The sequence below is a fragment of the Aedes albopictus genome, chromosome 1 (assembly GCF_035046485.1).
Source record: "Aedes albopictus strain Foshan chromosome 1, AalbF5, whole genome shotgun sequence".
Classification (NCBI taxonomy): domain Eukaryota; kingdom Metazoa; phylum Arthropoda; class Insecta; order Diptera; family Culicidae; genus Aedes; species Aedes albopictus.
In genome coordinates, this window is record NC_085136.1 from 143,751,100 (window position 1) to 143,778,388 (window position 27,289).

Consider the following 27,289-nt stretch of genomic DNA (forward strand, 5'->3'; position numbering starts at 1 on the left):
TTCCTCGATAACCGACTAGACATTTCCATTCAAGTCGAAAACAACAATTGAAAGTATAATTCAGTTTTTAAAACTTTTCCCTCCCGGTTCTCGGTTCATTGCAGGTTGGCTTGGGGCCCTCTCGACGGCGGTGGCCCTCTTCATCTCGCCCATCACCATTGCGGTGTGCAAGCGGAAGTCTACACGTCTGACGGCGGTCATCGGTGGACTGGTGACCGCGTTGGGCTGCCTCTTCACCTCGTTCGCCTCGCAGTTCCATCAACTTTTCTTTAGTTATGGTAAGTGATTGCTGGTTGGATGCTGTTTGTTGGATGAATTATGATTTTATGGTTTCAATTTAGGCGCCGTCGTTGGAGTTGGAGTCGGCATGACGCGGGACTGCTCAACGCTGATGGTGGCCCAGTATTTCAAGAGGCGGCGAGAATTTGTGGAGATATTCATCGTATCCGGAAGTGGACTGGGGATAGCGGTTATGTCAACCTTCATCAAATCAGCAATCGACGCCATCGGATGGCGACTGGGCTTGCAGGCTGTTACGGGGACTGTGTTCATAACGTTCATACTGGGAACGTGCTATCGAAGTGCATCTTTGTACCATCCTCAGCGAAGAGCAATTCTACACCTTAAGAATCAAAAGCGAAAAATCAAAGACAAGAACAAACATGACGATCGACCACCGTTTTTCGATTTTAGTACGCTACGCAGTAAAACCGTACGGATACTCCTGGTATCCACGGGGATAAGGTTTGTAGTCTCATTCTGAAATACTGAATCATTTAAACAACCAAACTTCCACTTTCCAGTGCTTTTGGAATCAATACTCCGATCTTCTACCTGGCCCATCAGGTCGCGCAGGACGGCATCAGCGACAAGGTGATGATCCTCCAGGCCTACCTGGGGCTGGCGTGGACATTGGGCTGCGCAGCGTTCGGAATGCTAGTCGTTAGAAATAGTGTCGAGTGTCGCATAGCGCGACAGTATTTGTGCCAAACCGCCACCTTCATGTGTGGACTGTGCATCCTGGCGTTGACGGCGGTGCACGGGAACTACCACGGATACGTGATGTTCGTGTGGATCTATGGGATCTTCTGCGGAGGATATCACTACTCCTTGAAGATGTACACCTACGAGAAGGTTCGGGCGAGAAACTTTGCCCGAGCCTGGGGATTCGTGCAGTTTTCCCAAGCCATACCCATTGCGTTGGGGGTACCTCTGTCCGGATACATGAACGTCGGAGGATCTGGGAAAGCCGGGTACTACTTCAGTTCTGCGTGTGCGCTGATTGGAAGCTTGATGATGTTCCTCATTGATCTACATCGAAGAAACGTCTCCCGGCACAAACATACAAGGTAAGTTCATGTTTTCTACGTCTGTTTCATTTTGAATAAACTAGAGCGCTGCGAATAAGGTGAACGTGAGAATCTATCATGCTAATCCATCCAACGTTTCAGCTGGTCACGTCAGCCGGGTCAAACAATAGACGTGTTATCTTAGTCCCAACAAGGCTTCGTGAGACATCGTAGAGGAGACGAATGTCGCCGGTCGTCGGCAAGGAAACCCGTCCACGCTGGTTTATCCCATCTGCAGGAGCGTTTCACTTGCTTCTCGAGAGCAAAGTAGCGCTGACGGACTGCAGCTTGGCTCCTCGTGTTTTCGCTTGCTCTATCGCGGCTTTGGCGTTCCTTCGCTCCTCTCTCTTCCTCCATGTGTCATCTGTAATCCACTGCTTTCTCCGGGTGCGTAGCTTATCCAAATTATTCTCACCGGTGGCGATGAAGGCTTTCTTGATGGCGCTCCATTGATCTTCTACGCATCCATCTTCCGGAATATCTGCAGTACGGTCCGCGAGCTCTTCGACGAAAGACCTTTTCACCGCAGCGTCTTCCAGTCGGCGTGTGTGCGCCGATTAGGATATGGGGAATCGCGCCACTTGGGCGGTGGCTTCTATTTTCGTCTGTTTTCCGCTATAACTCAGTCAAATTTGAACCAATCAACACAATTTTTGGAATGCGGTGAGATAGGTGTAGTATCTACCCGTGAACAATATTTCAAGTCAATTGATTCAAAATTGACTGAGTTATAGTGGGAAACAGACGAATATAGAAGCCACGATTGTGCGATATTTGCCAGAAAACCGTTCGCCAGAAAACCATTCGCCAGAATGACAAACGCCAGAAAACCATTTGCCAGAAAGTACCATTTGCCAGAATACTATTTGCCCGAAAGTACCATTTGCCAGAATGTACCAATCCCCAGAATTTAATATTAAATATTAAGTTCTGGGGATTGGTACATTCTGGCAAATGGTACTTTCGGGCAAATAGAAATTTTCTCCGTTTTCTAAGAATTAATTGAAACTAAAGATGTGATTGTGAGAATTTGGTGGATATAATTCAGTCCATTTACATAAAAAAATGTCATAAGTTTCAATCGTTTACAACAGTGATCCTCAGCTTAACTGTCTTTGCGGGCCAACATTGAATTTTGAAAAGCGACTGCGGGCCGCAAGACATTTATGAGTTTATTTATCTATATATATAAAAATGCAGTGGCATACGTGGGACCACGCATAACTCGCGAACGGATGGTCAGATTTGGGTCGTCAAAGTTTTGTTCTGTTAGTTTTCACCCAAGGAAGGTTTATGAGACCTAAAACATGAACAAGTTGAGAGTTTTCGAAAACTGATTTTCTAGACAAAGTTTGCCGGGTACAGCTAGTTTTCAATAAAATTCAATATTCAATACAAAATTCGTTTGTTTGATTTTTTTAAATTATTGAACATTAGCAAAGAACTAAACAACCTGTAGTTATGATTTCTCTAGAAAAAAAAAACCTGAGAATCGTAGGAATTTAAAAACAGGATTTAATGACAGTAATATTAAGGTTTTGTAGTTCTTAGTATTAATAATTTTGAGCAACTTATTTCAGACTAGCCACTTGTAAGTTATACGAAAAATAAGCAACATCGTTGCTGGCTAGAACAATATGGACCTCTTTAAGAATGTTGTGGATGAATTTACAGTGCAGAAGTCCTAGACACGAACACGGATAAATTTCTTGTAATTCCCCTGGATCCAGTTTTGAGAAATTTTCGAATGAAGTTTCTTACTGCAGCTTAGGAATTTCCTGAGAAGTATATTGAATTCCTTATTTAAAAAAAATCTTGGAACCGTGTTCCTAAAATTTTTTGGACTTTTCGTGGATTTTATGAAATTTTAGAATGATTTTTAGGGGTTCTCGAAAGAAATTCCGAAAAACTGCCTGAGATACTGTTGGAAATTCTTGATGATGTTTTTTAAGTTTTTCTTGCGTAATTTCTTACGATACCAATGAAGATAAACCTGTAGACATAATTGCCTGAGCAATGTGTGCAATTGTTTGTAGCCAATTTAGAATAGATATTTAAGAGGAATTCCCAAAAATATTGTAAGGGGAAGAAGAGTCTCTTGCCCAATCCCTAAAGTTTTCAACGAAATTCCAGAAGTTTGGGCAACAATTCCTTTAAAAAAACTTGAAGACAAAGTTCCTGTAACATGTTTTGGAATATTTGGAATTAAAAAAAAAGAACAAAATGAACATTATTTTAATTTTATTTTCGTGAAATTTAACAAATTACTAATGACGAGTTCTGCCACAAGTCCGAAATCGATGGCAGAGAACCTGTAAATTTAGCCTTAACTCATTATTTAAGCAAAACACACCGTTCTTAACAACAGTTTCGAATATTTTCGGAACAAAATTCGAAAAAGTAGTCTTTTACAGTTTGTAAAACTTTAAAAAATCTTACAGCTTTTGAAAAACTCTCCAGGATAATGGCAAAGTGAATCAGTAGTTAATATATATTCCCATGTAAGTTTTTAATTATGGTGAAATTTCTGATTTTCATTATGGAATCTTTGAGTGGGCCACTTTCCAATATATTCCAAAATCAATTCGCGGGCCGCACAAAGCCTCGTCGAGGGCCACATGCGGCCCGCGGGCCGCCGTTTGGTGACCACTGGTTTTCAATAATTCAATATTTTTACTGCTAGGATGATCTCTTGGTTTGTTCCGAGAAAGGACGACTAGGGCTAGAACAACGAAAACAACAGGAAATGATTCACCGGTAGTTCTTGAGCAAAGAGAAAATCGATGAAGAGAAATCGATCATAGCAGATACGCCTGTATGATACTAAGCGCGAGACTTCGATGTAACTAGGCTATAAGTGCATATGTCCACAAATATCTGGTATGGTCAAAATACTGCTGACCGAAGTCCATTAGGCCCAATGTTCAATAGGTAGAATGGTGATCACGAATCGCAATTCAGTGATTATGGAACAGGAATTGGAACGGTTTCTTAAATTTGTTCGGTTTTCCAATAATTAGCTGATACTTATACAATATTAATATTGCCTTATTGTTTTACAGCAATCAACAATTTATGCCAAAAACTAGTCTTACGATGAAACTAGAAAGAACAGCCTATGTTCAAAAGAAGGCAAAATTCACTAGTTGAACATCAACGGTTTCGGTGCAAAAAACTATTTTTCTACAATGAAACTATTCTCTCCAGTTCAAATAGTGAATTTTTCCTTCTTCTGAACACAGGCTGTTCTTTCTAGTTTCATCTAGTCTAGTTTTTGGCATAAATTGTTGATTATGTTAGAATCGTAAAGCAATATTGATATTGCGGAACAAATAGTTGAATTATTGAAAAAAAAATAACAGATCTTAAACCCGTATATTGTTCCTATACTTAAAAGAAGGACAGATTCATGGGTAAAATTCAGTAGCTCTAACTTCAACAATTGTTTTGACAGCATAAAAGAAGAAAACGAAAAAAAATATATGGCCATTCGGCAAAATAACTTTTTGACTCAATGACATTCGACCCAATGGCCTTCAGCCGAATGCCCTTACACCATTGATAGTAAGATTCTATAACAGTAGCCGGAGCGCCATTAGATAAGCCCAAATATGTTAAGCTCACATGTTACAATCACCGTGATAAGGGAATATATTGGTTAGAAATGGCGCACTTAAACTAAGAAGTTCATCTAGAAAGAACAGCAGATGATTAAAAGAAGGAATAAACTGCTGGAAATATTAGAATCAATTTCCTCAAGAACAAGCTTTTTAGGCCATATATTCGGCCTAATGGTACATTCAAGCTTGTGATATTGGGGGTACTGGCTTTCGGGCAGTGACAGTCAGGCTAATGGTATAGGTAAAACCGTCACTTAAGTTATTATTTCTGTGTATTTTACTTGTTGCTTCTATAAGGTTTTTGTGTATGGTATTCGATTGACTTCAGTGTGTGATCAACAATTCCGGGTAATTTTGCTGTTTGGCACCAAAATTATTATTTAAAGTGATCATGTTATTTTTATTGTCAAAAATAAGCTTTAAAATTACTTTCAATTGAAAGAAGGGAATCTTTGAAAAATGTTAGTTAAGCCAAAAATTCCATATATGTAAAAGCTGGAAAGAACATCCTACGTGTTGAAGAAAGGAAAATCCTTCTATTGATCAAATTCCATCAAAATAATATTCGATCAATTGGATCCACATCCTGATCAACTTGTCCACAAAACAAATTTGTGGAAATGTTCTAGCCTCTGTTCGCAATAAAATATTAAATAACGTAAGAGATTTAATGTATTGTAAAGTTTGAAAGGTTTGAGTTCACATCAATTTATTGTTTCAGAGTGATTTGCCCTTCTTCAAACTATAGGCTTTTCTTTAAAAGTTACTCTAAAATTATTTAATGTTTGCTCTTACATCAGTTCCAATAATTTATTTAACTTTCGCATATAAATCTGAACAAAATTAAAATTTTACATTTTTACAACCGTTATTGTGGGCTAATCGGTCCAAAACAAATAAAAACACGATTTATTTTTTCAATAAGAATGCTTTAAATTATCATTAGATTGCGACCACTTCTGGATTGAGAACTTCGGAAAATTTCTGGGAAATGGTACTTTCTGGAGAATGGTACATTCTGGCAAATGGTTTTCTGGGAAATGGTTCTTTCTGGCAAACGGTTTTCTGGGAAATGGTATTTTCTGGCAAATGTCATTCTGGCCAGTGGCATTCTGGCGAATGGTTTTCTGGCAAATATCGCACAATCAGAAGCCACCGCCCAAGTGGCGCGATACCCTGCTTGTCGGACGCAATGTTGGAGCGCTACGTTTGTTCCGCACGTCAAGCAGGCTCCGTCTTCATTTTCGGCTGATGCAGATGTGGTCGTTTTGATTTTCCGTGACGCCATCACGGGATGTCCATGTCACTTTGTGCGATCCCTCAATCACCATGTCATTGTTGCGTTGCGTTGCGTTGCGTTGCGTTGCGTTGTAACGGAGTAATTCGTAGATTGCATACTGAAAGTTGTCATGTTAAACCTTTAATACTCCTATTCTAATTGCTTATGGAATGCTATTTGGGAAGGAACAGCTATCCAATCAGAGATTGAAGTAAAAAAGACACGAAAACTTCCATTGCCGGCCACGCCCATCTTCTCCGTTACGAGGATAGGAAAGGATGTGATGATATGACACCTACTTTACAAGAGGTCAGCGACTCACCGATACTCCCATAGGTGTCAAGGAGTTGGATATTTGGAATGGGTTGATTGGGGATTCACTATAAGCGAGTGATGCGGCAAGATTCAGATTGTGTAAGTGTATTTGAGAGTTGATGATGTAGATGTGTTGATGTGAGTGTAAGGGATTTTTTTTAACAGCAACGTTGGGAGTGACATTAAGAAATTTGTCACTCCATGGGCCTTTTTGCTTCCGGGATGGGGCACAGGCATTTGGACCATGTGTCCTGGCTAACAAGCCTAGGCTTAAGCGCCATTGATCGCTCTCTGAAACGATAAGAAACATGTTATGTGGATGGGAAGGGATAATAGGGAAGGAATGATATCTATTTATCGAGATGCCAGCGACTCACCGACGCTCTCGTAAATAGAAAGAAAATAGGATTTTGGAACTGGAATGGTCTGGAGTTAAGTATGATTAAGTATGAGTTGGGTGAGATGTAAAGGGTGAAAAACACGACAAATATGTCAATAAAATAATTTACGTTTATCGCTGAAACAAATAGTATCAGGAATAGTTTTTCAAAACTTAAATAAATAATCGCCTTTTTATGACGTAAATGTTCATTTGTGATAAAATGCTATTCAAATCCCTACTTCCGATTTTTGCTCTACAGCATCATTGAGTTTCTTCGAACTCGAAACAAACGTAATTACATGAATATGATGACATAGTTTTAAAAGCTAGATTGTTAACTAAATTGGCAACTTTAATGCTCCCTTCTTGTTTCAATAGCAGAACTATTGATAAGCAATAAGTTATAATTATAATCAACTTGATTAAAAAAAACAAGATCATAAAATTATAGCCACTGTATTAGAGGATGCCCCCATGAACGTGAAGAATAAGAGTACGCTATTTTCTACATAATGATTTTAAAGGGAAGTTGGCATCTCCATTCTTCCAACCAAAACGGGCAAAAACGGACTTAAAAGAAGCATTCAACTAGATAAATATTAACCAAGTCAAGCTTTTGCTCATCAACATAGAGCAAATCATGACAAACCTTGGATTTATGTTGACCTGTTCCGACAAATATTTGTCTAGGTCCCATTTATATTTGATTTTTTTTTTGTGAGATGACGTAATTGACATACATAATTGGTCTAAAACCTGGTAAATTGTACGGTACTGACGGCTGCCAAAGTTGCCATTGCGCAGTATCTTGCTAGCTTAGGTTATGGTTCATGAAGTCTCTTTCGAAGATCGCTGGAGCGCTGTAAATCAGTTTTCAACGAAGCGTACATGGCGTGGAGATAAGGAAATGATTAGTTTGACGGCCTGCAATGCTGCAGCACGAGATGTGACACAAGGCGGAACAATTCAAAAGAAAACAGAAAATTTATCGAAAATTCGACGGTTACAAAGACAGGCACGAAAACGAGGAAGTGATAAGATCTGAGAACATGTTTAGTGACCTTTCATGAATATCTGGAGTATTTAACGACGTCATCTTTAAAGTCGTGCTTTAAACCGTTTTTGCCCGCTGTTCCTCCCCTTAAGCACTAAAATTTAGCCGATGAGCAGAAATATTTAATGCGTTCTCGCCAGGAACCGTAAATCGATTCGTGCATCCCCCAATCTCGTCAAAAAACGATGATAGTTGTTGAAAAATTGTGCGCACCATTCGATGCGATCCACCTACCAACCTACCTTGGTCATAATGCTCCGCAGATCCTGGAAGTGGCTTTCGACGTCTTTCTTGATAACGTCCGGCCAGCCTTCCGGATTGCGCGGGTTGCTGATGATCGGATAGAATAGAAGATTCCATCCACTATCGCGGCAAGGTCATCGATCGGGTTCACTGACAGATCCACCGTACTTACATGATTTTCTCCCGAGAACAATCCACATCCGGAACGATTTTCCGGATTATGATGAAAAAGGACCGCTTGCCTTTCCCGTTCGCCCAGAAGAAGTGCGTCGGGATGAACGCCCCGGCATTGTTCAGCGTAACGCTCACCCACCGGACGTTTGCCCGCTTGACCCACTCCGTGACGATCAGTTGGAGCTATTCTGCCATTTTCGGTCCTTTAGCCGCATCGTTTTCAGGATGTAGCAACACGGATCTTCTTTTTCTTCCTTCTTGTCGTCTGACATCGTTGCACACCCCGAAATGGTCCGGATTAATCGGAATCACACAAAGTTTCTAATTCTTCCTAACACTTGAAAATAGGGAAAATTCAAACCCTCTATCACCATGTCATTGTTACCACAAAACTAGGCAAACAGCTCTCGCTCATTTCTCCGAGTTCTTGCTCATTTCTCCGAGACCGTGACGTCCCGTGATGTGCTCATAGTTCGAGTTGTCGGAACCAGCCTTTGCATTGAAGTTGCACCTGAGGATCTTGATATCACCTTTTGGACCCCTATCCACAACACTTAACGAGAAAACTAGCTTCTCAATGTCTTAACCATTAACAATATAAACCACAACCTTCTCTATTCAGGGCAAACGGAACACGCCAGCTGTGCGTATCGGAAACATGTCCCCAGCGACGGAAGCTCTCCTTCTCACAAGAACCAGACAACGAGCCGGGCATCATCACTGGCAACACCGCAATGATGATAGGTCCGGAGTTGCTGATACCGCAGCTGAGCGACGGAATCGCCGAACCGGTAAACGGTCTCGACAAACCGGAACTGACCTGCATTTCCGAGGAAGGTATCGCCGACATGGACCTGCCGGACAACCTGCTGGATGATCTGGATTACGTTGGGGATTGCATTACATCGTGTAATAAGGTGGGTTTCATGGAAGTTGGAGATAGTGAACAGTATTGATAAATGCTATTTTCTCCCGACAGGTCGAAAACTACCTAATGCTAAGCGAATTCGAGAACAATCTGAGTGCCGAAGTTCCTATTTTGTTGGATAAGCGAGGCCGAAAGCTGTCGTTGTCCAAAACGAAAGCTCTGCTCGCCAGCCAACTAAATTTTCAACACCATCCCGATTGTGCCATGGAACAGCAGAGCCACCTTCAAGGCCTTGGCCCAATTTCGCCAATCATCGAACACGATGATACCTCAGAAAGGGATCAGGGTAATCATCATCACCATCTTCATCAGACTCAGCAGTCCGACGCCGGAGGCCTTGGGAAAAACTCGGCGAAAGGCGATAATCATAGTAACGGCGGGAAACCCTGCCGTCTAAGTCACAAATGGCGCCCAACACCACAAACTGGGACGTTTCTGAGCAACCGAGTTATATCTGTGATCGACGAGGCATCCGTGTAGATAGCAAGGGTTTGTTAGAGTGTCGCAGGTTTTTCATTAGGCTCCATTTGTTATATCGTTTGTATTCAAATTTTGTTTTGATAGGGTTAAATTTATTTAATAAATTTTAACACGAAAAAAAATCTGGGACTGAATAGGTTTAAATCGTACCTGATGTGATTGAAATTAGGAAAAGGCATTTTCTAACACATGTGGCAGAGATTCAAAAAGTTAATAACAATACGCTTAGCTGAATATATAAGATGGAAGAGCGGAACGCGTTGAAGTATGCTATTCAAACCCTTGCTCGTCTAATGCACGCACTGTAGAATAAAAACTATAAGTCGATCAATTTTGAACGAACAACTACCTACCAAATTTGAACTATCACTGCCTAACGAAACAGAAAGTCACTTATTGCATTTAATGGCAAACCTCAAATAAAAAAATACTATCCCTTTCTAATCTCCATTTCATATTACATATAGTAAAAAAAGTTTGAAAAAGAACGACCATCAATGAACTTGTAAATACATACATGAAGTCAATGAACAGAGTCCACGAAAAAATAGCATGATGTTGCAGCCTTCTGAGCCAAAACGATCGCTTGAAAAGCGTTTGGTACGTTCTCTGTTAACTGCAAAGCATGAAGTGTATATTACTGTACATTTTGATCCTAAGTAGCAAGTGAAACTCAACGATGAAACAATAAATTTCAGCTATACAAAAAAATTGAGTTCTGGTGGAACACGATATTTAGAGGATAATTGATATCCTTTAATTTTTAAAAAGTGTTCTATATAAATATGTAATTCAGATATACATATTTATAATTATTTATTACTATACGATATACAGCCTAAATTGTATAACTCATAAACAAGTAGCAAAAACTTAAAAATAAAAACAATAAAGTAGACAAGTGTTTAGTAAAACTTGACTGGCAAATCTTCATTTATTTCATCCGAAATGGCCTTCACCGTGTAGACCAAATTTTGACCATCCTCCATCTTACTCAAGGACGTAGAATTTAGTCCGTACAAATCTTGGAAAAGTGGTATGAAGCATACGCCAGAACTACGACAAACACCACCAGCCATCGTCTCAAATTTGCGAGCTATAATATCAATAGAATCGGCAAAACGAAACAGCTAAACGGACTTCGTGAAAATCGTTTGAACAGCAACCTAGAAAGACCATGCCGTAACCCTCTGCGAGATTCAAAGGGACTCGAGAGTGTCTCTGATACTCGAACTACGCACATCACTCGATCCATCGTCGCCTTGATCAATCGTATCAGTTTAATTCCAGGAATCCATATTCGTGCATAATCTACCATAGCTGATCTCGATCGATTGTTTCATACGTCTATTAAAAATTATCAACAATGGACACGTTGTATTCGCGGCATTTCTGCAACATCTGGTGGATGACGAACCTCTGGTCCGTTGTATAGCGTACACCCATGAATCCAGCCTGATATTGCTCCACAAACTCTCTTGAAACCGGTGATAGACGACGGCATAAAATTTGAGAGAGTATCTTGTAGGCAATGCTCAGTAGTGTGATCGCGCGGTAGTTCCTGCAATCCAACTTGTCGCTCTTTTAGTAGATGAGACACACGATTCCTTCCATCCATTCCGCCGGTAATACTTGGTCCTCCCAAATCTTGGTAATGGCCCAATGTAGTGCGCTCACCAGTGCTTCTCCACCGTATCTTAGAAGTTCGCTTGGTAGTTGATCTGCTACAGCGGATTTGTTGTTTTTCAAACGGCCAACCTCCGCCTCAATCTCTTGGAGGTTAGAGACTAGAAATCTTTCGTACTGCTCATGTACTCCTTGATCTGTTACCCCACCACCTTCGGTGCTTGCAACGTCGCCATTAAGGTGTCCAATGTCCATCGTAATGCTGCCGCCACCTCTCGACCACTTCACACTCGCTTGTGAGAAGATTGCCGTGATTGTCTCGGCACATGTCGGCTTGTGGCAAAAAAAAATCTTCTAAAACGGTTCAGCTTCTCGTAGAACTTCCGTGTGTACAGCATTGGCGTAACTAGAGGGGGGCAGGGGGGCCAGGCCCCTCCCAGAATCCGCCAGGCCCCCCCCAGAAATTTTTCATGACTTTATATATGGGAATTAGAAAAAAATCTGAAAACCACTGTCGTGGTGACAAACATAGATCTATATTCTCAATTTAGTTGAAAATCGGAGTTTTCGACTAGCGAAGTTGGATTTTTCTCCAAATCCGTGCGTCGGACCTAACGAGTAGTGTGCGGTAGTTCGGCAGCAGCAAAGCATCGCGCGCTGGCTTTGCTAGATTTTTGCGATTTTTTCTCTTTTCTCTGCGGGCTCCGACGACGCACACTGGGGCAGGATTGAAAATACACGGAAAAAACCTCTAGCTCGTCGAGATGTCGAGATACGCACTTGGTGTCTTCAGAGAAAATATTTCTATGAACAAGGTTGATATTCTGAACGGTAGCATATTTTTCTTACGTTATTCGCATAAAAGTCCTATAAGCCATTTTGGCCATCTTTCATTTTAGCGGTATGGTGTCTTCGGCAAAGTTGTTCGGCTATTTATGTTGAAAAAGTTTGCCGAAGACGTCAAATTTCCAAAGCCTACTGTTCTTGAGATATTAGTCGTTTTATAAAATACCTACCTAAAATCGAGTTTTTTCATTAAATTACGTTTGTAAACAAATTTAATGTCCGTTTTCGAGTTATAGGGGTAGGCGGGGCAATATGGACACCCTAAGGTTTTTGCCAACTTTACCTGGCAAGATGTCAAAAAAGTTTAGTTTTTTGATACAAGTATCCTTTTAAAGTCTATTTAGCATCTATTGCATAAGAATGTTCACGAAGAAAAATGATTTATCCACTTCAAAAAATGTTTTGAAAAATGTTAGTTTTTCATGACCGTCTTCAAGCATACGGGGCAGAATGGACACCCCCATGGGGCAATATGGACACCATGAGACTTTTACGAATTTCGTACATTATTTACGCCTATAAAGTCATTTCATTACAAAACAACTATTATGGATGAATAATACGCCGAAGTAGTTCATTTTGTTCAGTTAATTTAAATTCAGGCTGTTTTGGATAAAGCTTCGTTTTTGTCGGCATGTACAGCTGTGCCTAGAACAACTATTTTCCACTGCTGTCATTTTTTGATCAATTTGTTTCACCCTATGTCTACTATAGTGAACATTTAACCGAAAATATACTGAAATCGAAGAATTTGGTTGGTTTGTGATTTAGGTTATATTTTTCCCTTGCCGCTTCTTTCAAAAAGGTGAGTGTCCATTTTGCCCCGGCAGCAGAAGATATTTCCAAACTTGATTTTTGATATAATAAAGAAGAAAACATAAACATGTTAAGCATGTAGATACAGCAAAACTATTTGCATGTGTTCTAAAAATATCAGGTTTTAATCGACCTGCAATAAATTAATCACTAAATCTTATTTTAGATGGTGTGAAAATTATAATTTCCATGCACAAAAAACGGAGGACGCAACTTATTCGTGTAAAATCAAGTATAATTTTAATTTCGAATGTTTCTTTCCTGAAATTACGTTTTAGATAAATGGACTATATTCTCCAATCATTAAAAGTTCAAAAAAGTTCGCATATTTCAAGATATTGAGGGTGTCCATTCTGCCCCGGGTGTCCATATTGCCCCGCCTACCCCTAATAATAAAAAATACTAAAATAAAACATATGTAAAATAAATTAGTTGGAAAAAACAAAATATGCATTGATTTTTCATAGAAAGTTCCTGAAAATCACGCAAAATTTATATAGGACGTTCTTGCAGTCGGGCAAGTTCGGGCAAGTTTTTTCATCGGCGATCACCTAAAAAATGCATAAGCTTTCAGGTAATTTTTTTTCACCGACATGATATTTGATGATTTTTTTTAAATAGCGTTCAAAGTTTACTGTTTTGTGTGAATTAGTACAACATTTTTGCACATATTTTACCATGTTGTATGTTGCCAAGTGAACCATGAGAAGTATAAATGCAATCTAGTTACAGGTTTAGTCATTTTTAAGCTCCAAACAAATTGTAAAACACAAAAATGTCCGAAACGCCAATAAAAGTGAGTTTTTAGATCATTGAACACACAAAAAATAATTCTATTAAATAAAATTATATAAGATAATGATAAAACCAAGGCTAAATGGCGTGTTTAGGACATTTTTGTGTTTTACAATTTGTTTGGAGCTTAAAAATGACTAAACCTGTAACTAGATTGCATTTATACTTCTCATGGTTCACTTGGCAACATACAACATGGTAAAATATGTGCAAAAATGTTGTACTAATTCACATAAAACAGTAAACTTTGAACGCTATTTAAAAAAATCATCAAATATCATGTCGGTGAAAAAAATTTACCTGAAAGCTTATGCATTTTTTAGGTGATCGCCGATGAAAAAACTTGCCCGAACTTGCCCGACTGCAAGAACGTCCTATATACATTTTGCGTGATTTTCAGGAACTTTCTATGAAAAATCACTGCGTATTTTGTTTTTTCCAACTAATTTATTTTACATATGTTTTATTTTAGTATTTTTCATTATTATAACTCGAAAACGGACATTAAATTTGTTTACAAACGTAATTTAATGAAAAAACTCGATTTTAGGTAGGTATTTTATAAAACGACTAATATCTCAAGAACAGTAGGCTTTGGAAATTTGACGTCTTCGGCAAACTTTTTTAGCATGAATAGCCGAACAACTTTGCCGAAGACACCATACCGCTAAAATGAAAGATGGCCAAAATGGCTTATAGGACTTTTATGCGAATAACGTAAGAAAAATATGCTACCGTTCAGAATATCGACCTTGTTCATAGAAATATTTTCTCTGAAGACACCAAGTGCGTATCTCGACATCTCGACGAGCTAGAGGTTTTTTCCGTGTATTTTCAATCCTGCCCCAGTGTGCGACGGGACGCCAAGCAGTCAGTAGTGTGCGGTAGTTCGGCAGCAGCAAAGCATCGCGCGCTGGCTTTGCTAGATTTTTGCGATTTTTTCTCTTTTCTCTGCGGGCTCCGACGACGGGACACCAAGCAGTCAGTAGTGTGCGGTAGTTCTAGTTCGGCAGCAGCAAAGCATCGCGCGCTGGCTTTGCTAGATTTTTGCGATTTTTTCTCTTCTCTGCGGGCTCCGACGACGGGACACCAAGCAGTCAGTAGTGTGCGGTAGTTCGGCAGCAGCAAAGCATCGCGCGCTGGCTTTGCTAGATTTTTGCGATTTTTTTTTCTCTTTTCTCTGCGGGGCTCCGACGACGGGACGAGTGTGCGCGCGCCGTGGTTCGAGTCGGTTCCGAATTTTTTGCTTCCCATCGGCGCTAGTTTCCAATACACTTTTAATTGATAATAAATATTTTCTTTCAATTACACAAAAGAGTGAAAAATGTTAGTTCGGGTTCGCCGGTCGAGAAAAAATCCGGGCGCCGACAAGTGAGTCGCGTTCAGTGTATTTCTGTGTGGAATAGACTAAAGGTTTCTGCTCCCTAGTGGAGTGGAGACGCGCGATAGAATTTTCTTTTTGATTAGTTTTTGCGTCGAAAAGTGGTCGGTTGTTAACGGCAGTTTGTGTATATTGATCCATTGTCAAATCATATCACCAACCATAGGTGACTCCCGGACTGACAATGTACCTTACCCTACTAACAAAAAAATCCTTCCTGAGACAAACGTGGAGATGCAGCGATTCGCGGTCTTTATAACAACGTTTGTCTTACTAACATTCCCTTCCATCCTCGATGACCGTAAGGACGTGGCCGGCGCCGTTATTGACCTTATTAAAGTTGAGAGCTCTCGAACTGTGTACATTGAGAATAGTAAGCTAGTCCCAAGCCCTATTCATTGGTTCCTTGTGCAATTTCGATTGCTCTGGTCAATCACGGAGTAGCAACTACGAATTGTGCGGTCATCTATGCTCATGCTATGCTCATGCTCATGCTCAAATCCGTGCGTCGGACCTAACTTCGGAAGTGCTGTTGGCTATACAGCGCACCTCTTCCGAAGTTAGGTCCGACGCACGGATTTGGAGAAAAATCCAACTTCGCTAGTCGAAAATTCCGGGTTTCGACTGCACGTACAGTATTAGAAATTTATTTGGCATAATATGTGTTTAAATTGACAGTTATTGGAGACAATTCTCAACTTGTCACTCTTTACAAGATCATTGTCCAAAATGGTCTATGTAATTAGTTAGTTTTGTTTGGAAATATTATATAATCAGAATTATATAAAAAGCAATACTTTGTACATCTTCTTTTTTAAATCGTTGAGAAATTAAATCTAAATGATAATTTCCAGGAATTCCTGGATGGGTATCTTTAAGAATCTTTGAATTTTCTAGCAGCTTTACTGCAAAATTTGGGTTAGTGATTCTTTATGGAAATCAAGTATCATGTGGGTAAAAACTCTGGTTGAATTTGCAATGGAATTCCAGCAAAAGTTTGTGAATTCCTAGTGAGAATAGATGTCACATTATAAGAAATGATCCATGTAGCTGAAGCGTAAACGCAAGTGTATTCATTAAAACCATGCTGGAGGTGATTTCTAGTCGGTCACTATTAATTTCTTTTATTTCGTGGGCCAGGGGTATTTTTGCGTCTATCAAACAACGCACCAATTCAAATGGTCACTGAGGAAGTTTTAATATATTTAAAAGCTGGTGCTGCAAGATGTAATCGTAAGTTTGAAGGTATTCATGATTGGACTTGTAAAAGACTTGGTATTCATGAGATAATTATGAAAGAATTCCTGGATGACTTCTTGGAGAATTTCTTGGCTTCTATGTCCCTCTAAAATTATCTAAAAGAATTTCAATACAAATCGCTGGAGGAATTCCTCTAGAAATCTTTCAAATTATTCAAAAAATCTACAAGTAATCCTAAAAAAAACCCTGGGGTGAATCCCTGAAAAATATTATGAACGGAATACTGTATTTTTTTAACTAACCGCTGAATAAATTAAAAAAAAAAATCCCGAGAGAAATTTCGGAAGAAATTATTACAAGAATTCTCGGAGCAATACCTGCAGGAATCCCTGGAGTACTTTGTGAAAGTATACCTAGAGGAATCCCTGGATGAATTCCTGGAGGAATCCGAAAAGCAATTATGCTAGGAATTTCACGAAAAAAAAAATCTGAAGAATCCGCATCAGAAATCGCTGTAGAAATTACTAGAAAATTGTTTAGATGAATCCTCAGAGGAATTCTTCAAAAAATCACAGGAGGAGTTCCTAGATGTATTTCTGGAGGATATCCGGGAGAACCATCTGGGAAAATTCCATGCGGAATCTCTGGAAAAGTTCCTGGACTAATGCCTGGAGCATTAGGGGATTTTTTTATTACCGTACAAATTGGTATGAAGTTTCTGAAGGTTAATGCAATTAGGTAGGGATCATATATATTTGAAAAACTAAATTGAAAAAAATCAGGGTCGCCTAATTTTCCGGAAAACTCCAGTGAAATTCAAACATTTTCCACAGACATCACCTACTTTGAAAAATCATAGAACGAAGCATCATAGGCACATTTTTTTGTGAAATCATAAGCAAATTTTCTCAGCAATTCCAAGATGGATTTCTGGAGGAATTCCTAGAAAATTTTTTGGACAAATTCCTGGTGGATTCCCTGGAAAAGTTAATGGATTGATTGATTGATTTGTCTTTTTTAAAGAGACTTTCAGCCCTTGGCTCCAAAGTTAATGGATAAATTTCTGAAGCAGGCATCCCTAGAGAAGTTCCTGGAGTAATGCCTGGAGCATTAGAGAAATTTCTGATGAAATTCCAAAATAAATTTCTAGTAGAATTCCCAGAGGAATTTCTGGAGGAATCTCACGGAAGAATCCTTAGAGGAATTCCTGCAGGAATTTCTGGTATATTCTTGGAGGAATTCCTGGTGGAATTTCTAGAAGATCCCGTGAAATAACTCCTGGACGGATTTCTAGAGGAATCCCTGGAGTTGGAATTCATGGATTTATTCCTAGAGGAAACCTGAAAGAATTTCCGGAGAAATCCCTTGAAAAAATTCCTATAAAATTTCCTGAAGAATCTCCTGAAAGAATATCGGAAGCAATCTCTAAAGGATTTCCTGCAGAAATTCCTGGAGGAATGCTGTAGGAATTTCCAAAGAAATTCTTGGAGGGATTCCCGGATCAATTTCTGAAGAAATTCCTGTAGGAATTTCTAAAGGAATACCTACGGTAAATCTTGGTGGAATTTCTTGAGGAGCCCCTGGAGACACTGCGGTAATAATTTCTGAGGAATTCACAGAGGAATTCCTGAAGGAAGTATTTCTGAAGAAACCTCATAAGGAATTCCCGCAAAATTTCATAGATAAATTTCTACAAAAATTCTTGAAAGAATCCCTGAAGATATTCTTGGAAAGAACCCTGGAGAAATCCCTGAAACAAATTTCTGGAGGAACCTTAGGAGGGATTCCTGGAGGAACTTCCGGACAAGTTCCAGGTGGAATTTCAGGAGGAATTTCTGGACAAATCTTTATAGGAAATCTTGGGGAAATTCCATGGAACTATTCATGGATGAATTCCAGGAGGAATCCCTTAATCAATTCTTTGAGGAATCCTTCAATGAATTCCTGGAAGAATCTCTAGAGGAATTCTGGAAGGAATCCATGGAAAAATTTCTGAATATATTCATAGAGAAATTCCTAAAGAAATTCCTGGAGAAATTCCTAGAGGAATTTCTAATGGAGTTCCAGGAGAAATTTCCAGAGGAATTTCTGGAGGACTTACAGGAGCAATTTCAGAAGGAAATTCTTGAAGAATTACTGGAGAAATCATCGGAGGAATTTCTGGAGGAATCCATGAAATAATTCCTGGAGGGATGTGTAGAGGATACCTGGAGGAATTCCTGGATCCATTCCTGAATAAATTACCGAAAGTATTCCTGAAGAAATACCTGGGGTAATTTTTGGTGAAATTCGTAGTAGAGTCCCTGGAGAAATGCCTGTATGAAATCCTGGAAGAATGCCAGGAGGGATACCTGGAATAATTCTTGTATAAATTCCAGAAAGAATTTGTGGGGAAATTTATAAAAAGAATCCCTTGAGGATTTCCTGGAGGATTCTTGAAAAAATATTTGAAGGAATTCCTAAAGATATCTCAGGAGGAAACCATTCAGGAATCCCAGGAAGAATTATTGGAATATTTATTGGTTAAACTCCGGGAGGAATTCTTGGGGCAATTTCTAAATGAATCCCTGGAGGATTTTCTAGATAAATTCTTGGAGAAATTGCGGTAGTAATTTCTGAAAGAATCCTGGATTAATGCCTGGAGGAATACCTATAGAAATCTCTGGAGGAACTTCTGGAGGAATGCCTGGAGTAACCCCTGGAGACATGCCTGTATCAATTCATGGAGGAATCTCTCGAAAAATTCCTTAAGAAATCCCTGGAGGATACCCTGGGGAATTTCCTAAAAAAATCCCTGGAGAAATTCCTGGACTGGAGTAATCTCTGGATACATTTCTAGATGAGTTCCTGGTGGAGTTTTCAGAAGAATTCTGGGAGCAATCTAGTGGAGTTTGGAGTTTTTAGAAGAACTCCCGAAGCAATCTCTAGATGAACTGCTGGAGAAATCCCGGGATGAGTCCATGGAGAAACTCCCAGGAGAAATTTCTAAAGAAACCTCTTGAAAAATTCCTAGAGGAATCCATAGAGAAATTTCTAGAGAAATTCTTGGAAGAATCCCTGGGAAAATTCTTTGAAAAATCCCTGGAGGAATCCCTGAAGCAATTTCTGGAGAAACCTCAGGAGGAATGCCTGGGAAGTTCTGGACAAATTCCTGCAGGAAGTTATGGATAAATTCCTTGCGGAATCCCAGGAAGAATTCTTGGATTAATCTGTAAAGGAGTTTTTATGGAAATTCTTTGGAACTATCTCTGGAAGAATTCTTGAATGAATTCCTGGAGGAATCTCGAGAGAAATTCTGGTAGCGGTTAATGGAGGAATTTCTGAAGAAATTCCAAAAGAAATTTCTGAAGAAATTCCAAGAGAAATTTCTGAAGAAACTCCAAGAGAAATTTCTGAAGAAAATCCAAGAGAAATCCAAGAGAATCTAGAGGAATTCCCAGAGGAATTTTTGGAGGAATTCCTGAAGGAATTGCGGTAGTAATTTCTGAAGGAATTCCTATGGGAGTTCCTGGATCAATTCATGGAGGACTTTCTGAAGGGATTCTTGGGGTAATACTTAGTAACCTCTTGAGGAATTCCTGGAGGCATCCTTAGCGGAATTTCTAGAGAATTACTTGGAAGAATCCCTGGGGGAATTCTCGCAAAAAAACCTGGAGGAATCCCTGAAACCATTTCTGGGAGAACCTCAGGAGGAATTCCTGGACAAATCTCTATAGGAAATCTTAGGGAAAATCCGTGGAACTATTCATGGAAGAACTGCAGGAGGAATCCCTAAATGAATATCTTGAGAATCCCTGAATGAATTCCTGGAAGAATCTCTAGAGGAATTCTGGAAGGAATCCATGGAGAAATTTCTGAAGGAATTCCTGGAGATTTTTTAGAGGAATTCAGAAAGGAATTTCTGGTGGAGTTCCAGGAGGATTTTCTGGAGGAATTACTGCAGGAATCATCGGTGGAATTCCTGGAGGGATCCATGAAATAAATCCTGGAGGAATGTGCAGAGGAAACCCTAGAGAAGAAATTCCTGGAAGAATTTTCGGAGGAATTTATGGAAGAATTCCTGGATCCAAACTTGAATAAATTCCTGGAGTAATTCCTGAGGAAATGGTAAAACTCTTGCAGAAGTCTCTGGAGAAATGCCTGAATGAAATTCTAGATGCATGCCAGGAGGAATGCCTGGAATAATTCTTGAGAAAAAAAAAATCCGGGAGGAATTTCCGAAGTAGTTCCTGGAGGAATCTCAAGATTCATTCCTGATGAAATACAAAGTTCGATTTCTGAAGGAATTCCAGGAGCATTTCCTGAAGAATTCTATGGGGAAATACTGAAGAAACCGCTGAAATTCCTGAGGAAATCCTGAAATCCTGGATTAATTCCTGCGGGAGTTTCTGAAGGAATCCCAATAAGAGTTCTTCTAGAAATGTTTAAATTAATCTCGGAATTCGTTTTTGTAAGAATAACAGAAGAAATTTCCGGTGAATCCCTGGAGGAACTCTTGAAGTAATTTCTGAAAAAAAAAACCCGAGGAGGAATCCCGGAAGCAAGCCCCATTAGGAACTCTTTATGGAATCTCAGGAGAGCTTTCTTAGCGAATACCTGGAAGAATTTTTGTAGGAATATTCCTGGATAAAAAAATGAAGAAGTCAATGTCTGCAGTAATTGTTGAAGGAATACTAGGATCCCTAGTGGAGCGGACCTGGTGGGATGGTTAGAACACTTGACTACATATCACGCCGAGGACCTGGGATCGAATCCCACTCCCGACAAACTCGCAAAATGTGAGTTCTTCCTTCGGAAGGGAAGTAAAGCGTGGATCCCGAGATGAACTAGCCTAGGGCTAAAAATCTCGTTAATACAGATAAAAAAAAACTAGGATCCCTAAAGGTTTTTTGTACAAATTTTCAAGCAATTCTTGGAGTGTTTTTTAAGAATTTCTATGTAAAATTTTCTTAAAGCATTTATGGAATACATTCCTGCAGAAATACTTCGAATCATTCCAGATGTAATTATTGGAGCAATCTCTAGTGGAATTTTGGAAGGCATATATGGAGATATCCCTGTAGAAATCTCTGAATACCTGCAGAAATACCTTAAAAGATCTCTGGAGAAATTCCCGAAGGAAACTTCGAAAAAGGCATTGGAACAATTACTGGAGGAACCTCTAAAGATATCCCAGGACAAATCCCCGAAAAAATGTCTAGTGGAATCCCTAGATGAATTCTTGATCGAATTTCTGGAAGAAACCAAGATGGAATCACTGAATTGAGCTATGGAAAAAAATCTTGGAGGAATTGTTCGTACTCATATAGTTTACAAAACTATGAACAAATCTGAAACAGTCATTTTGATTACTCAAAACTACAATACTGATTTGCATATTCACATATCGGGCGCCCTTCTTCTTCTTCTTCTTTATGGCTCGACGTTCTCACTGGAACTTGGCCTGCTTCACTTCAACTTAGTGTTCTTTGAGCACTTCCACAGTTATTAATTGAAGGGCTTTCTTTGCCAGCCATTGCATGAATTTGTATCTTGTCAGGCAAGGACAATGATACACAATGCCCAGGGAGTCGAGAAAATTTTCCCGACTGGAACGGGAATCGAACCCGCCGTCTCCCGATTGGCGATCCATAACCTTAACCACTAGGCTAACTGGAGACCCCCAAATCGGGCGCCCATCCCGTTTAAAATTCATCTCAAGTCAGGCCCCCCCTGGGCCCCCTCCAGGAAAAAATCCTAGTTACGCCAATGGTGTACAGTCATTCCATCGCTTCGCGATCTCGTTCTTCCTGCTGGCACATCTTCCACAGGGTGGTCTCCTTCTTGAATAACTGATAGAGCTCCTACAGTGCTGGCCTTGCTCTGATAAAATTGGTCCCGTTATCAAAGAAGGCTTCCTTCGGATATCCTCGTCAGGACACGAATCGCTGAAAAGCCGCAAGGAACGATTCTGTAGACAGATCTTCCACGGCTTCCAGATGCACCATACATATGAAGACACAATGTAGCCCTTTACCGGAGTCGCCTTTGGAACCGATTGTTTGACGTAGATTTGTCCGGCAAAGTCAAGCCCACCCTTTCGAGGGCTGGCGCTGGGTTAATCCGATACGATGGCATTAGTATTATTTGTTGATTGAAAATCATGTAACGTAAGGAAAACCTTCTTAAAATGTTACACTGTGGTGAATTCATACTTGACAAACATTTTGACTCTTACTATCTAAGTTCCTGAATTTTCTGATTCCTTGACTTCTACTGCACGCGTTAAAGTTCCCCAAGCAGACCCTTTCTGAAACCACATAAAGTAGCAAATGACTTAAGGACAAACGTCTTGAAATCCCGCTTCAACAGTGCATCAGAACTTCAGACGCACAAATCTCAAGAAGCAAACTTCAAACAACAATGCATTTAATTATTCTGTTCTTGCTCACTTGTAATAAGCTTAAAATAAGAAGATCAGGTGCGCTGCTTTTGTTTACGAAGAGATTTGTGCGCTCGAAATCGTGAGTAGGTGCCAAAGTCGGCCATTGTGGCGGCCATTTTGGGATTCTAACAAGTCTGTCCTTAAGTGTCGTAGATAAACGATTGATTCCAATTGCTAATGCCACAAACAGGGAATGACCATAGTATAGAGGCTTGCAGCAAAAACCTAACCTCATCGAATTCTCATACGATTTGTAAACATTGCCCTCAAAATTTTTTTTTGAGGGCAAGGACGGCTTTATGGACCGACGCCGAAGGAAAGAAAGAGAAGGAGACAATGATGACGTCAGCGTGCAAGCGCTCATGCAGAAAAATGTTGAGGTATTATTATTATGGTAGATCTCTCATTTGCTGATCAATCGTGGTAGAATTCGTCCTGAAGCAGGTTCGCATGACACATTTGATCTCCTTGGCAAACTCCTGATGCTGAATGGCTCCAACGATCGAATTTGAGGCCCCCCAAATTTCAGGGATAGTGAGATGTCGGGACATCACTCGATCGGCCTGCTTTTTTCGAGCGATTGAAATGAAGCGTAGCATGTAGGCAATAATCCGCTGGCAGTTTTGGAACGAAGCGAACTTTGTCAACAAAGGGAATTCCTCGTAGTTCATGGCCGACAGTGTAGCTATCTCGACCCTGAGTTCAGGGATTTCGCATCTTGCAGTGACTGTGGCCGCTCTTCTGGATAATCGACAATGCACAAAAACTGAGGACCATTCCAACATTGCTCGTTGTTAGCTCACTTGCAGGGTGTCCTCGTGATACAGTTTTGGCGGGATTCTGATCCATGCAAACATATTTCCAAACGTGACCAATATCCGATGTGATCTCTGCAATTCTGTGGCGGACGAAGGTTTAAAGATTGCCAAGCGATGTGCGCAACCATACCAATACAACTTGGCTATCGGAGAAAATTGAGCGAACATACACGCATGTTCATGTACAATGACGAGAACAGCTTTCCCGGGAAGCTTACCAGACTGATAAGAGCAACGATGGACGGCGTACAGAACAGCGTAAGGATTTCGGGTGAACTATCCAGTTCATTCGAAGCTCGACGGGGACTACGACAAGGTGATGGACTTTCCTGCCTTCTATTCAACATCGCCCTGGAAGGTGTTATGCGACAAGCCGGGCTCAACACCCGCGGTACGATCTTCACGAAATCCGGCGAATTTGTCTGTTTTGCGGATGACATGGATATTATTGCTAGAACATTTGGAACGGTGGCAGAACTGTACACCCGCCTGAAACGTGAAGCAGCAAAGGTTGGACTGGTGATGAATGCGGCTAAGACAAAGTACATGCTGGTATGTGGGACTGGGACCTCGGTTCCTTGCTAACGGCTGACAATAACGTGAGCCGTGAAATACGAAGGAGCATCATCAGTGGAAGTCGTGCCTACTACGGGCTCCAGAAGAAACTGCGGTCAAGAAAGATTCACCCCCGCATCAAATGTACCATGTACAAGACGCTAATAAGACCGGTGGTTCTCTACGGACACGAGACATGGACGATGCTCGAGGAGGACCTGCAAGCACTCGGAGTTTTCAAGCGACACGTGCTAAGGACGATCTTCGGCGGCGTGTAGGAGAATGGTGTGTGGCGGAGAAGGACGAACCACGAGCTCGCTGCACTCTACGGGTGAGCCCAACATCCTGAAGGTGGCCAAAGCCGGAAGGATACGGTGGGCAGGGCATGTTGCAAGAATGCCGGACAACAACCCTGCAAAGTTGGTGTTTGCTAACCATCCGGTTGGTACAAGAAGGCGTGGGGCGCAGAGAGCACGATGGGCGGACCAGGTGGAGCGTGATCTGGCGAGCGTTGGGCGTTATCGACGTTGGAGAGCTGCAGCTGCAAGTCGAGTATTATGGCGGCAAATTGTTGATTCAGTGTTATCATAAATTTGATGTTGAACTAAATAAATCAAAAATGAAATGAATGAACACGCAAGTTCCATACGCCTTCTGGGATGCTTCCGCGCATCCGTGCAACTCGTACTGCACCGCATTGTTCGATAACACATGGCGTGAAATGCGAATTTGTTCCGAAGATCTCCCACTTGATCAGGAGAGTATCGTCTAACGTATCATCCCAATTAAACTGGCTAAATCTTGTCAATCTCGGACAGGACTTGATACTTGCTGGGTCTACTGGCCTTTCCTGAAGGTGATGATAGGAACAAGAACTCGTCTGTTGATGGATTCCACATCAATCCCAAGGTTTTGATGATCTCGTTGAGGCCACTATCACTGAATGATGCCCAACTGTCTCGATCTGCACTGGGAATGGCGATAGGAGCTGACTAGTGACTAGACTAGTATTGGATGACCACTTGTGAAGGTGTATTCCACCGCATTGTAGCAAGGCTATTAACTGATCTCAGAAGCTTGTAGGAAATCGTCCAAACCAAAAAGAGCATCGCCTATGTAGACATTTTTTTCGACAACGGCAGAAGCGAGTGGAAAGCTTTCTTATTCGTCCCGTGTAATTTGCGGCAGAGATCACGTGACCCCAAGAAAGGGACTGCGGCCGTTCCGTACGTCACAGTCGTTAGTTCGAGAACGCGTAGTGGATCTTCCCGAGCATAGGAAAATATCAAATTAATAACAACGGAATCACAAAACCTGTTTTTATATCTCGGTTTGTTATTATTAACTTATTAAGTCATCACCGTTCCATAACATGTTCTGTTGGGCAATCTTATTTTGTTATGATCGTGCTCTTGGTATATTTTCTTTAAATTTCATTTCAATAACATGTTTTGTTGTAGCACAAGTTCAGTTATTATTGTGTCATTGAGACTAGTACAAATATTTGATCATTAATATTACAACATAACTAGCTTTGCAATCAAAACTGCACCATTCAAGATTTTCGTTGTTCACAGCATTCCGTGAGGAACTGTAAGAGAAAATATTATTTTGTCATCAGTTCCTCTTCTTACTGTCATTACGTTACAGTGCCAAATTATCAGCCTTTTGTTTTATAAGCACTTTGAAAAGTATACCTGTTTTTTTTTTGTCGCAGTTTCAGTTAGGTATGAATACGAAAATAGAGAGTGTAATAGAGTGTTAGCCATTTTATGAAACATTTTGGATCAAATGGGGGAATGAGGTAATAAGGTAAATTAATCTTATAAACAATGAACCACCTAATGAAGGGTTTCGAAACGACGGTAGTTTTTCATCGTAAGTTGTTTAGAAAATAAACGAGAAGTATTGTTTCTCTCTGTTTTCGATAAGAAATCGCTTGCGACAACAATAGCGTCCCAATTATGAATGAAACATTTAACAATAGATCCTATTGTTGCGTATCCCATTGAAGGCATATGGGACTTTGGAGGAGTTCCTATCCGCAACAGAAAAAAAGCAAATTTTGTTTTCAGATTGTTATCAATAACGTATTCATATCAAAATTTGTTATTGAAATATTTTCAAAATTCGCTGTTATTATGTTGTTATTGAAACTAACAAAACATGTTATTAAACAGGTCTTCCAGGAACATTTTTTTGTTATAATCTTTGTTATTTTGCCGCTTATGACAGACAAGTTTATAACAGGATATGTTATGTAAATAACATGAAAATAACTCTTGCCGCTACTCAGTTATTTTTCCAAAATAACACATTTTATTATGCTGTTGCTATTCCCTTCTGCTCGGGTTGGGACGACTTTCTCCAAAAAAATCCGTTGTAGTTATGTGAAGGCGCGGTCTACGACAACCTGACGATACATTTTGACTACATCAGAGCTCATAACATAACGATACCTACGGAATCGTAGGATGATAGATAGCAAATCACTCTGAACATTGTATCCGGTCATCAAGACATCGTTGAGGGACAATCCCCGGCCACCTTTGCAGAAGCGTCGAATACCACCCGATATTTCATAGTTGTGTTCGATGCGCGAAGGACGGCACAGTGAAAGATACCTTTTCTGAACTCCAGGAAGATCATCGCGTTCTTGGACCCCCTGACAGTGCCCAAGAGATTTGCACTCGTCCATGAAGGCATCATAATTGGCTTTCAAATCTGGATGACGTTGTAGTTTCGATTCTAGCATGAAAAATCGTCGCAAAACCATGGTGTAGGTACGGGATTCCGATAATTGAAATGCGATGTCCTTCAATTGTAGAAGAACGATGAAACGACCGCTGTCGTCTCGGTGAGTTGATGCGAACTGCGTTCCACACTGCTCTTCCGCACTGGACAAAACCACCTCCGGAGACTCACCTTCAACTTCCCAAAATTTCTGCACTATTTCTTGCACGGGGTCAACTCGAACGACACAGGAATTAGGGCACAAAATTGG

General features: G+C 40.4%; 1 protein-coding gene across 4 annotated transcripts in view; it reads left to right on the forward strand.

The window, feature by feature from the left end:
- The window catches only part of LOC115253729 (monocarboxylate transporter 12), a 384,960-nt gene extending 374,204 nt beyond the window's left edge, over positions 1 to 10,756 (forward strand). For all 4 annotated transcript variants that reach the window (XM_062845527.1, XM_029861664.2, XM_029861663.2 and 1 more), the window contains 5 exons: positions 105 to 278; positions 342 to 744; positions 804 to 1,349; positions 9,039 to 9,333; positions 9,396 to 10,756. In XM_062845527.1, coding sequence (XP_062701511.1) covers positions 105 to 278; positions 342 to 744; positions 804 to 1,349; positions 9,039 to 9,333; positions 9,396 to 9,824 — 1,847 coding nt within the window. In that variant the 3' untranslated portion in view covers positions 9,825 to 10,756. The remainder of the gene's footprint in view (positions 1 to 104; positions 279 to 341; positions 745 to 803; positions 1,350 to 9,038; positions 9,334 to 9,395) is intronic.
- Positions 10,757 to 27,289: the final 16,533 nt, after the last annotated feature.